This window comes from Thamnophis sirtalis, unplaced genomic scaffold (genome assembly GCF_051295495.1).
Source record: "Thamnophis sirtalis isolate CommonGarterSnake01/CBP01778 unplaced genomic scaffold, rThaSir2_p1.2 scaffold_5, whole genome shotgun sequence".
Classification (NCBI taxonomy): domain Eukaryota; kingdom Metazoa; phylum Chordata; class Lepidosauria; order Squamata; family Natricidae; genus Thamnophis; species Thamnophis sirtalis.
Window position 1 is genome coordinate 44,066,287 of NW_028261385.1, and position 13,526 is coordinate 44,079,812.

At 35.8% G+C, this 13,526-nt stretch overlaps 1 protein-coding gene across 3 annotated transcripts in view; it reads right to left on the reverse strand.

Moving 5' to 3' along the window:
• SKIC3 (SKI3 subunit of superkiller complex) overlaps positions 1-13,487 on the reverse strand; it is a 59,191-nt gene extending 45,704 nt beyond the window's left edge. For all 3 annotated transcript variants that reach the window (XM_087715723.1, XM_087715724.1, XM_087715722.1), the window contains exons 1-12: positions 13,413-13,487; positions 11,302-11,393; positions 10,497-10,640; positions 9,188-9,279; positions 7,913-7,988; positions 6,267-6,407; positions 4,799-4,897; positions 4,609-4,717; positions 3,324-3,464; positions 2,834-2,935; positions 2,053-2,192; positions 45-131 (exon numbers count right to left, since the gene is read on the reverse strand). In XM_087715723.1, the coding sequence (XP_087571849.1) occupies positions 45-131; positions 2,053-2,192; positions 2,834-2,935; positions 3,324-3,464; positions 4,609-4,717; positions 4,799-4,897; positions 6,267-6,407; positions 7,913-7,988; positions 9,188-9,279; positions 10,497-10,640; positions 11,302-11,391 (1,221 nt within the window). In that variant the 5' untranslated portion in view covers positions 11,392-11,393; positions 13,413-13,487. The remainder of the gene's footprint in view (positions 1-44; positions 132-2,052; positions 2,193-2,833; positions 2,936-3,323; positions 3,465-4,608; positions 4,718-4,798; positions 4,898-6,266; positions 6,408-7,912; positions 7,989-9,187; positions 9,280-10,496; positions 10,641-11,301; positions 11,394-13,412) is intronic.
• Positions 13,488-13,526: the final 39 nt, after the last annotated feature.

The window sequence follows — 13,526 nt, forward strand, 5'->3', positions numbered from 1 at the left end:
GTTTAAAATAAAAAGCGGACTTACTAAAAGAGAAGCATACTAACCTTCAAAGCTTCATCAGTAAGGTCTTTCTTTAGATAGGCCTGTCCTCTAAGCGCTATAAGCTTTGGATCATTATTTTTATCCAAGATCTAGAAACCAGAAATGCAGTCAAAGTTCATAAAGTTCAGTAAACTAAAGCCGTATCGCATATTGCTATATATTAATTATGTTGCCATTGAGTCATTTTTGAATCCTAATGACCACATAGCATGACAATCTGGCTCTAATCTATTCTTTTAGGTCTTCCAATGATGTATTAATCACAAATATTAACAGTCCATACCAAATCTCTTACGTAGGAACATTGGCACTCTCCAAAATACTACACTGCTTTGTGCTATGAATAAATTATACAATTTGAAAATACTATTTTCAGCAGAGTTTACATAACTTCTCAGCAAACCGCAACAAGGTTTTATCATTTTATTTACTGAATGTGTAGAAAAAAAATCACTTCCTAGCACTGGGAGCAGGGATGGGCAGTAAAGGAAGGGTAAACCAAACCATAAGACTAAGTCACATCAGAAGTAAATTATCGACGAACATGTACGGAAAGATTTCTTCCCTTGTCAATGGTAAGTCTGATAGGGTCTGGAAACCCTATCAATGGATATTATGATCATTAAAGTCTCCTAGCCTCTACAACAAAGTGTCAGTTCTGATCAAATGCTGCATCCCTGCCATTTACTTTTTAAAAAACTACACACTATTAATCATATGGATGCCATTTGTGGGACCTGCCATCTCCAACTTGCTCAGCCCACCAGATGTATCACCGTCCAGGTCCCTTCCATCAAAACATATCTTGTTGGACCATGGAGTCACACGTTCTCTGTGGCAGTGGTTATCATGGGAGACAATGGCATTTCCCCCAGGGATCCAGGTGAATCAGGCACTCGTCTGATTAGATTTTCTCAAGATGCTAAAGACCTAAATATTTGTCTAGGCATTTGGACCAGGAGGTCAGACAACTTCTGCTATTGTTGATCTGTTTTTGTTGCGATTAGGTTTATTGTTTTAGCTGTGGATGCCATGAGTTTTATGTTACAGTTTATATTTTTAACCTTGTATACTATCTGGAATCAAGATAAATAAATAATATGTCAAAGGTATCTCATCTCACTGCCTTTTAGCATTCTGTTAGTGCATTTTGGCTATCTTCCAGAGATTCTGTTCAGGAGCCTATTTTAGGACTTGTACATAATCATTTCTCTTAAGATACCTTTGATAGAAAGACTTGATAATAATATTAGCTTTAAAATGGCTTAACAAACAAATAGCAGTTTAAGAAAGATGCTTGAGCATGAAGAAAAAGTTGCACAGCTCCTTAAATCTGACCATCAATTAATAATTAATTAATAATTAAGTACAATAATCCTAGCAGTCTATGGTAGATGACTTCTACGAAAAGGAATATAAAGTATACTTTATAAGTCATTGCAATTTGCTAAGGTTCAGAGACTGAATCTTAAGAGATTGGCTGGCTATTCTAAGAACTCAGCAATTACTTTGGGGGAAATAAAAGTTTTACATTGCTGGTAATATGCATCAAGTTCTCTTGAAGGTAAAATTCCCTTGTATTTCCTAAAGGTGGCATGGAAAATTATATTCACTATATTTATGGAATCTAATAAATGCTGATTACAACTGCAGCCCGGCGTAAGTTTTCTAACATTTTAAATACCATGCCAGATGAAAGCATATAATCATAATTTTAAAAGTTAATGTGAATTGAGGGTTTTAATTTACAAACGTATAATTCCATTTGTTTAACATGTTCAGTCCTAGGTTGACAAAATATAAGATTACAAATAAAAGTGGTACAAATTGGTTGCTTTGTGCCTCTATTCTCCCACAAAAATTAAGACCAAAGAGCAATCCAGATCTAATCACTGACTAACAAGCTAATATAGTTCCATAAATGGAAAGAGTATAATTGAGGCCCCAAATATTTTTTAAAGCTGACGCCAGATTTTATTAATGAAAGCCATTTTTAAGATGTTCACATACCTGATTGAGGGAAGATATGGCTTCATCAGCATAATTAGCACCTGGAATTTTAATGAAGGCTCTTGCTCTGAAATGTTGGGCAATATTTTTTTGTTGCTGAATGAAACTTAGGTCATTCAGTTGTTCCAGACTCTTTAAAGCTGTAAACAGGTAAAGTTTCTATATCATGATCATATATAGACTTAAATGTTAAATAATCTTGTATTTCTAATTAGGAAGATACCAGTGATAAGGCTCCATAATTTTGTGACTTAAAAACAATTTGGGTAAAATATTTACCATATTTTAAAAAATCAAGAAAAAATACTCATATATCTGAAATCTTTAATGTAACAAAACCCAATAAACCAATTCTTTTTAAAATGAAGAGTCTGAAATAATATTCACACATATACATATATACATATATATATACATATATACATACATATATATATATATATATATATATATATATATATATATATATATATACATACATACATACATACATACATACATACATACATACATATATATATATATATATATATACATACACACACACACATATACATACACACATACATACATGACTTGAAAATATCTTTATTAGAATTGCTCCTGACTGCAAAATATTAAGGTAAAATTTTCAATTCATGTTTTGAGTGGGTTATGAAAGTATTGTTTTATCACTTTCAATGTTTTTTACTACTTTATTATAATAATCACTTTATTAAATGTTTTGTGACAAAGCAGTCTATATTTTTATAAATAACATTTTATATTGATCCACAATTACCTTGATTACAGGAATGAACAGCTTCTTGGTATTTATGCTTTTTCATTTGCACCTTCCCTAAATTACACCATCCTACTGGACACTGGTTGAACTGCTGCAAACCTGGCAGGAAAGTCTGATTTAAAATATCATAAATAAATAATAACAGATGGTCCTTGCCATACTCAATTCACACTCCAGAGAATTATTGCACCCAAATAATCTTGCATTTGTTGTTAAATATTTAAAAAAATCAATACAGTACTGTTGGGCAAATTGGCCATTAAATAATTTTATGATAAACAGGCTGTCATTTTAGCAGCAATTTTAATGGACTGTAGAGAGGGAAAGACGGGAAACATGACAACTATAGGTGCAGTTCAGAAAGTTTAGGCCAAATTCAATTATATCTGCCTATGAGATATGGGATATTTATAAATAGAATGAGACCCCACTCCAATTCAATCACTGGAATAGATTACTGACCCACTTTCCTTCTATTATCACTTACCTTCTGTAAGCTTTTTTTCAGCCTCGTTGTAATTTCTTTCTTGGAGGAACTGAATCCCTAAAATGATCAGAGCTGGACCACTTCTTGAATCAATATCCAAAAGTTTCTGACAACAACCGAGGGCCTCCTCAGTCAAGTTACCTAATACACACAGAGGAATTTTTATCTCATTTTTAAAAATCTGGCAACGCTAACATATACCATATAGGTTTAAGTTTAAGTTTATTAGATTTATATGCTGCCCTTCTCCCAAGGACTCAGGGCGGTGTACAACATTAAAAGAAACACATAATACAAAAGTTAAAAAAAAATTAAATACAATATCCCAAACCCAATTAAAATTGACAATGATATTTTTTTTAAAAAGAATTCGAATTAAAATTAACAGTGATCAATAATTTGTTTTGTTTTGTTCAGGCCAGGCTGGCTTGCTGGAAAAGCCAACTTTTTAGGGCGCGTCGGAGGTCGGGGACTATATGAAGCTCTGGGGGCAGTTCATTCCAGAGGGAAGGCACTCCCACAGAGAAGGCTCTCCCCCTGGGGGTCATTAGCCGACACTGTCTGGCCGACGGCGCCCTGAGGAAGCCAACTCTGTGGGATCACACTGGACAATGGGAGGCTACCGGTGGCAGTAGGTGGTCTCGCAGGTACCCTGGGTCTAAGCCATGGAGCACTTTAAAGGCCATAATTAGTACCTTGAATTGCACCCGGAAGACAACCGGCAACCAGTGCAGGCCGCCTAAAAGAGGTGTAACATGGGAGCACCTGGGTGCCCCCATGATAACCCGCGCAGCTGCATTCTGGACCAGTTGAAGCTTCCGTGTGCTCTTCAAGGGCAGCCCCATGTAGAGAGGTTACAGTAGTCCAGGCGAGAAAGGACGAGGACATGAGTGACTGTGCACAGAGCATCCCGTAGCATATAATTTTCCATTTAACTTTTCCCAGGTTTCTTCCTTCAAAAACATTCCGTTTCTAAGACATACATACAAAACTCCTTTCAGGGCCTTTCTCAGTCTCTTTAATATACACTTAGATTACAATTAAGATGTCCTAATCCAGATCAACCTTAATTAAATTCAACCTTTCAAATCTTCAAAGGAAGTTATGTAGGATTTTTTTTTACTCAAATTCATTTTGCAATCTCTTGATCAGCATAATGTAGCACAGCTGAAGATTTTCAAGATATGTGATAAGAGAACATTAATCGCCACAATGGCAGGTACAAGAATAGAAAATGAACAAACTCATAAAAATTGATATAGAATTAAGAAGCTAGTCAAATTACCTGACTGAATGAAGTGTAAGCAAAGAACTTCCAGGGGATAACTCATGTTAGGATAGATAATCATCATTTCTTTACAGGCCTTCTCCATTCTAGAAAACTCATGAGGAAACTTGTAATAGAAATAGAAAAACAATTAGAAAAATCGATAAGGGGTCAACATGCGCTTTTAAGATTTCAATATTATTCTTACTTTTGACAAAGTCTGAAGGAATTCTCTGTAAAGCTTTTTGTGCTCTTCACCTGGAACTGGTTCTGAAGAATTGATTGCCTCTTCAAACGCATTAAGGAACTGAAAAAACAATGTAAGCATTGTAAGATGAAACAACAAAGCCAAAAACTAGCAAGCTTTTAACTAATGGTGGCATATTGAGACTCATATTCAGCCCTAATGAGGTTTACTTGGGCTTAATGTATCATGCAAGGCCACCCATTATTATTTTTCATTATATTCCACTATGGTGTATTCAAAATTCCAATTTAGTGTTACGTATGCCTATCATCTGAAAATTCTTTAACCCTATTCCAGCACTAGTTGGGAAATAAAAATGAAAGCCAAATAATTATCGGTAGTTGGATTATTATTTCTGATTTTTTTTAAGCATAAAGATACCAATGGGTGGCTAGATCTTAAAAAAGAAAGAAATGAAAAAGTTGGCAGTTATTTCCTTGCCAACCATTCCTTTTTTTCAAAATAATCCACCACCACCCCTCCAAAATCCTTAAGGGGCAAAGCTTGAAGAAACAAAAAAAATAAAAAAATAAAAAAAAGCAAGCAGGGGTATAGTTATGATACACTTTTTAAAATTTCAAGCCATCGAGTCAGCTTTCCTTTAGGAATTTCTTTAGGCAAACAGTGCTTTTCTCGGTTCATCCTTAACCAGGTTTAGCCAGCAATGCCAATGACAAAAATAGCTGCAATACAACAATATTTTGAGGCCCCACATGTTGCTACTCTTGCTTTTATGTATCTATCAGATTTAGAGACCACCCATGTCACTCACAGAGCAATTCTTTAAAGAAAGCTTTAAAGAAAAGGATAAGGAATCAGAAGAGTGTTTTACTTCATTGATAATTTTTTATCTTCATCATTAAAATCAATTATAAAGTGGGATACAACCATTAACTATTAAATTGGCTACTAATACATTGATTAAAAACATGTCAAAATGTTAAAAATATCTCAGTTCAGACAATATGACAGTGGACGTAGAAAGCGGACACCAACCAGTTCCTCATCTACAGACTGGAGGTTCTCCTTCCCATTGGCCAAGATATATGCCAATCAGTTTTACACAGATTAAGCAATCATCAGAATTCACCTCTTGTTTTACATAGGCCTCCTGTTAACATCTGGGAAACAGGGACATGTACATATTTTTATGTACACGTTCATCTATCATTAGACCCCGGTCCAGGCAAGAAAACTAACAGATATCAAACACATTCCTCTGGTTTGCTTGCAGCAGTCTTTAGTCAAAGGGTTTACAAGTAAATTAGAATCCAGAACTGTTCTTATTTACAGTATTACTCAAACTATCAATTTCCCACTACCGTAGTAAAACAAACATTTTGAATTATACTTCCAGGCGAGAACTGCATTTTTATAAAGGGTTCAAAAACAGTAAGTATTGTATCTAAGCGACAGCCCAATTGCATACCAATTGCTCTATTTCATTATCTTTAAGTTGTATGCCTTCTTCTAGCAACTGGACCAATTTCTTCCAAAGCTGATGAAGTTCAACATTGTCTGCACCTCCTTCTTTTCTTATTTTTATTAGTTTGTGCCAGCTTCGTGCCACCTATCAAAAAAAGGGACAACAACATCTCAATTCAGGTCAACTGTAATCAAAGCAAGTGATTTGAAGTTAAGCAGTATTAGCCTAGTTAGTACTTGAATTAGGGACCATCTGGGAATTCCAGCAGTTGACTAAAAATGTGAAAACTGAAAGAAAAAACCTGGAAAAAGTCATTGGCAAATAACATCTGTAAAACTGCCAAGAAAATTCCAGATGTATTACAGATGTAATCACTTGGAGTTTAGCATAAGATTAAAGATAATACTCTACAAAATACCTCCTGAATAGATTTTAATGGCAGAATTATTAGATTCTTCTCGTGATTTCTCTTTTTAATAGAAAAACTATACTATTTTGTTTCTAAAATGAAAATAAAAAAATAATTTCTTCCTTGTATGGGAATAGAAGTGATGGTTTGAGCAACTGAGATACTAACTGGGATAATGAGTAAGTTATGTGAACTCATCAAAATAGCATCAAAATAGGCTAGCAATAATGAAGAAAGCATTACAAGTTAAAAGATTATACTTGAGAAAAACTACTTTTTAAAATCCACGTCCATGTATACTTGAAAAGCAATACCTCAAACAGCAAAAAAGCACTCGAGAAGAAACTAGCATATTTCAAGGCAATGGAATAATAGAAAATTGACAATAATGGAAGCAATCAAGTGCAAATGTAGTGTGAGTTATTCACAAGCTGGCATACTAATATACCAACTCCTAAAGAACTATTTATCACAGGTGTCCTTGCAATATTTATTTCTAAAAATTATGATTCACCTAATGGCTCTCTCAATGATATATGACGACAATCTGCCTATAAATCACAAAAGTAAAATTGCTATCAAATCCTGCACTATTGACATAACATGTTTGACTCAAAATTTCTGAAATGTTTCTAATCCTAATGATGCTGTGAAAAAATCTATCGTGGACCCACAAGGTCAAAAACCCAAACTAAAATACAGTTAAAAGGGAAATTAATAAAACCAAGGGGAACCTAAAATCTGGAGGATCAGAGAAACAGCCTAGCAGAAAGCAAAACTCTGCAATTATGAAAAGGGAGTATAATATAATTTAAAACACAAACAATTTGCTACGGCTAAGCCAAACTACCACTCTAATTGGGTCTAATAAGTAATCTAATCGTTAAGCAAACAAATATAGAGTTATGGCTAGACTTGACCACGCTAGGACCCACAGAAGGCCATAGTACATGAGCAAAACACTTCCTGTCACAAATAATGCTTCAGCATCCAAGAGTAAGCTTAGTTCTAGTACCACTTCAAAGTAAATTTTAAGAGGTCTTAGGATTGATACTCACTCAAACATGTCCCCGCGTGAATACTTAAATATGCCTCATAATTTTGAGGAAACTCAAGGGATACAAAGCAAATTTTTATTTTAAAAAATCAACTAGTTTTTCCTGTATCTACCCCAAAGCAATTTTTGTAAAAGGGACCATTTACAATGAGCAAAATAAAAATGAGCAAAACTATAACTAACCTGAAGATATTGTTTATCTTTGTGATACAGCTCCACAAGCTTTTTACATACTTCACACCATTTCTGTTGATCAGTGCTTAAAAAAAATAAGATGCATTTATTAATTACTTACTTCTTAGAAAAAAATGCTTAAAGATATCCATTTTTAAGGTTAACTCCTTTGGAATTTTGCAGTCCTATCCTGTTTCCTATTCTTGATTTATATTTATCAGTTTGACTCTGTAAACCGCTTACAGAGGGCTGTAAAGCACTGTAAAGCGTATAAAAGGCTAAGTGCTATTGCTATTTATCTAGCTTTCTGTAATCCTTTCTCAATTTTCCTTTAAGAAGTGTGGTGGCTTAGTGGTTAAGATGCTGGGCTTTTCAGATGGAAAGCCAGCAGCCCAGGTTCAAGACACAAGAACTATGTGACAGGGTGAGCGCCTGTCTTCGCCCCAGCTCCTGCCAACCTAGCAATTTGAAAGTATGCAAATGAGAGTAGATAAATAGGTACCACTTTAGTGGGAATATAACAGTGCTATGTGACAACTAGCTGGCATATGACCTTGGAAATGTCTTTGAACAGCACTGGCTCAATGGCCTTGAAACAGAGATGAGCACCAATCCCTGTAGTCAATAATGACTAGCGGAGTAAAATCCGCAAGGACTTCTTTACCTTTTTTCTTTTACAGCTACCTTTCTGTCATCTTTCTTCCATCTTCCTTTAGGTTTCTGCTTTTTTTTTCACCAGTTTTTTTCACTATCCACATCATCCTTTGTAATCTTTGTCTTCCTCAAGCTAGTAGACATGGCTTCCTTCACTGCTATTTGATCATCTTTAATTTTACAACATTCAGTCATTCTGAATGAGGACTTAGCATTAATAACACCACTTGTAGTAGATGAAAACTTAATACACTGAGGGCTGCTTGCTTCCAAGATAATTCTCAGGGGGAAAAATGAGAAGAGGAAGGTTTTTCCTAACTGAAGGAATAAACAGTTTACTAACAATCCTTCACTATAGTTCTGCTGCTGAAAACATCTATGTTCTTAAAACAAGAGGGAGGGAGGGAGGGAGGGAGGGAGGGAGGGAGGGAGGGAGGGAGAGAGAGAGAGAGAGAGAGAGAGAGAGAGAGAGAGAGAGAGAGAGAGAGAGATGCATACAGACTAACAAAAGGGGTGAAATAGTCCCACCTAAAGTATGTGTGGGTGAAATCTCATTTTTTTAAAATAATATTTTAAATACATATGACAGAAGATTGACCAATGACAAAAAAATCTTCAACTATTTCTTACTTTTCATAGAGTTCTAGTAGTTTTTCGTAAACCTTAATCCAGTCTTCTTTGACATCTGTATGATTTCTTTTTTCATACAAATTTGCTAAGCCCTGGGTGAAATTGAAGAATGTCACTTTGGAAGCAAATGCTTGATGTGTGATATAAGGTCTCAACTTCCATTATCTATTTTATGGACTACACTTTCCAACATAAAGTATTTAATAACAGAAAATGAATTAAAGCAATTCATGATGAGAATATATAAAGTTATTCTTTACAAACAAGAGGTGATTACAGGTAGTCCTTTGAATTCACAATGGTAAATGGGATTAGGATTGCTGTTGTTAAGTGACTGCAGCCATAAATGGTGATATCACATGATTGCATCATTTAGCAGCAGCAATCCCAGGCATTCCTGGTTGCCATCATAACCCAAAGACACACAGCATTAATTAGGAAGGGGAGGATTTCCATGGAAGGAATGCAGGGGTGCAGTGGGTTGTGGGTAAAACCAAGGGAGAGCTGGCACAGGCCACACAAAAAATTGCATCAAGTTGGGGGAGGGTCTGGGAGGGCTGGTGCTGGCCATACACAGGAATGCTGCAGGCCAGAAGGAAAGCAGGAATGACTTACCGGAGCAACTTGTGATGCCTTTGATTAAGCATTGATTTTGCTTGTGGGAAGCCAGCAGGGAAAGTCACAAATGGTGATCAAGTGACTCTGGCTCCTTATGACATTGTAATTAGGAGCCAGAAACTCAAGTGCCCCAATCATGATTATGTGACATCAGTAATTCCCAAGTGGAAACTTTGATGACTGGTTGTACATCCATTTTTTTTCAGTGCCATAATTATGAACTGTCACTGAATGAATGGTTGTAAACTGAGGATCACCCGTATAATCTTTTAAGGTACTGCCAACTGTTTCTCATGTAACATTAACTATTTGATTTGCAACAGGAATGAAAAACTGTCATTGACCCAAAACCCAGAGTGTTCCACTGGACAAAGCTTTTTGTTTCGAGGCTCTGCTACCCATTCTGGGGGCTGAAAATGAAGAATCTATAGTGCTAAGGCATACAAAGCATCTTAAATAATAAACATTATATTGCATATGTGCAAATGAGCTACTAACCAAGGGGGGGGGGAAGAGGAGGGGATTCTATTTTGTGACATTCAATCAGGAAGAATCCAACATAAGGCTTCTTACCTTTGAGTCTAACATATTATTGTATTTTCTGAAGATCTACAACTTCTTCTTATAAACAGATATGCTTACATTGATATAAACATGTTTGTATGGAAAATGGGATTAATGTCATATATACCTGCCATGCCAGCAACTGGCCCGGATCAAGTTCAGCAGCCTTCTTATATGCACCTTGGGCTTGTTCAGGTTGTTCTAATTCAGCCGCCGCCAAGCCAATGAATACCCAAGCATTATAATTATTTTTTTCTTGTTTCAATACTGCCTATTAAACATAAATTCAAATGAAAATATCAAACTATTCTTTTTGCAATTCAGATAAATGTTTATTAAATGATTTAAGAGCTTAAAAGTCTTATTCATATTTATTATCTTAAAGATGGGAATTTTTTACTCAAAAATTCAGATTGATTTATATAACATCTAAAATTGTGCAAAAATCTTGATAGCAAGGAATAATGTAAATTTCCAGCATTTTCATTATTTATAAAAGTGCTGGTGGAAAAACAGCCTGCCAGTGCCAGTCTCTGAAGACATTACTAAACAAACTAACAACCTGGCTCGGTGGTTGGATTCACAAATGATGCTAAACAATACTGAAATGATAAATGCTTCCTTGTGGCTTAGTATGTTATATGAACCCAACCACAGCAGGCTGTAAAATGATTGTGCCTAATTCACCAAAGTAGGTTAAATAAAACTCTGGCTTAATAGGATGAACCAGGAAGTTTTATATAATTATAAAAGGAAAACAAATAGGATAAGAAAGGTACTGCTGCAGAAAATAGTATAAAAGAATACACAGCAAAGAGAAAGAGGAACAACCATGCAAGTGAAGATACCCCCCTGAGATGGCATTAAAGATGGTTACAGTACTATGAACATTAACATTTTAATGCAGACAACTTATGACGTTTGACTATTACCTTGCAATGTTTCAGTGCTTCTTTATACTCCTTATTTCTTATTGCATCTCTGGCACTTTTCAATGCTGCTTTCACTTCCTTGTTTGACATGGCTACAGGTAATATCAATGAAAGAAAGTTACTGATACATATGAAGACAGTTGATATATATTTGTAAAATAATGTAGTTATGTCTGTTAAAAGAAATATGTTTAACAAAGACATACAGTTGCATATATAAGAGAATTCAACTAGACAGCATATACAGGACACACAATCCAAAATAATTGTGGTGTTAAAAATAATGAAACCTTTGTTGCAATAACACAAGCCCTAGCCTTTTGTATTTGCATCTTAATGTCAGATGTAACTACAGTAGGTAAATCCCAGGGTTTGCATTGTGTCATATGTACTTCTGTCATGTTTCTCCACTTTGGATACCTATGCGTTCCTGTTCACCCCTCATGTTACAGAAGTTGTGGAATGCAACTTATCAGCACAAATAAAAAACACAAATATAACAAAAGGCAACAGTAAAAATATTGGGTTTCTGTCATGATGGACTCTTGTGACGAGCCGATTGACAGATGTTGGAAGCAGTTAGCTTCCTCCCATAATTGGGGCTTACCAGGGGTTGTGACACTAATATATACCTTCTTCCCTGGCTTCAGCTGATAAGGAGGAGACCTGTGGCTTGATGGCTAAGACGTTTGCCTAAGATGCAATACAGCACAGGTTCGAATCCCAGTAAGGGTGTGGCTAGCTGATGAGAGCTAAATAGCTTGAAATAGATCTATACTAGTCTCCCTTTATTTATTTATCAGCACAAATAAAAACATATATATATATATATATATATATATATATATATATATATATATATATATATATATATATATATATATATATATACACACACACACACACATATATATACACATATACACACACTAAATATATATATATATATATATATATGTGTGTGTGTGTGTGTGTGTATAGCACAAATATAACACAAAATGTGTAACAAAGGCAACTGTAAAAATATTGGGTTTCTGTCGTGATGGACTCTTGTGACGAGCCGATTGACAGATAATGGAAGCTGTTAGCTTCCTCCCATAATTGGGGCTTACCAGGGGTTGTGACACTATATATTTATAAATATAAAATATAAATAGTATAAAATATATAAATATTTTATACTATTTGTTAAAAGCAACCTATAATGTAAAGCAGCATAATTACAAACATGGTGAAGGAGATATGAAGGGAATTAGGAATTTCTTTGAATCTTGTGTGGGCAAACATTTAAAATGCTATTGTCTGAATATATAATTCTGTTTCACAACACTTGCTAGCATAGCTATATAATCACATATACTAAGATCATCGCTGTCATCAATAGCTATACTTAAAAATGCCCATAACGTCCTTCACAATTACATATACAGCAAAACAAATGTCTCTTGGCTCCAGTATGCCTTAAATAATTATCAGGAAAACAACTACAGCAGGAAATATAAGGCAACGGGTTGAAAAGTACACGGCAAATGTGATGACATGTACGCTACACGTAAAGTTTATAACCAAGAATGAGGATTCAGCATGCTTCTTCGGGGATCTTCCAGACAAAGTTTTTATTGCAGGAATGTCCTGCTTTGCTTGCAATAGGCAATAAAATAGGTAGGTCAGCTGCACAATAAATGTCTTTATCAATTAAATACTTTATGAAGTTCTTTCTCAGTAGACTTTTTAGGAAAGGAAAATGATGGGGAAAGCCAAGGGAATTATAAACGGGAAACGACGCTGCACCAAATGTTTGGGGTGCGACATGGCACCGGTGCAAAAGATGCCTTGACTGGAACCCCCCTAAGAACCGACCAGGCCAAAGGCCACGTAGCAAAAGGGAGCCGCGGACACATGGAGGAGGAGGTGGGACGCGGCGTTCGGAACCGCCCTGCGAGCCCGATCGTTTCGCTTTTCCCGCAACGAAATCGCAAATCGGTTTAAGCGCCAGATTCATCGCGTTTCCTTTTGCAAAGAAGACGAAAACCAGGCACCGAGGGCAGAAGAAGCGCGCTCGAGGGCTCAAGAAAGAGCCTCGCCCGGGGCCGCACAACAGGCTCACTCACCGGCTGTCGCAGCGGCCAGGCACAACTACTAGTACCAGCAGCCACCGAGAATCGTTTCCTCAAAATTCTCAAAAAAAAAAAACCGCGCAGGCGCGCCGAGTTCTTATTTCTTTC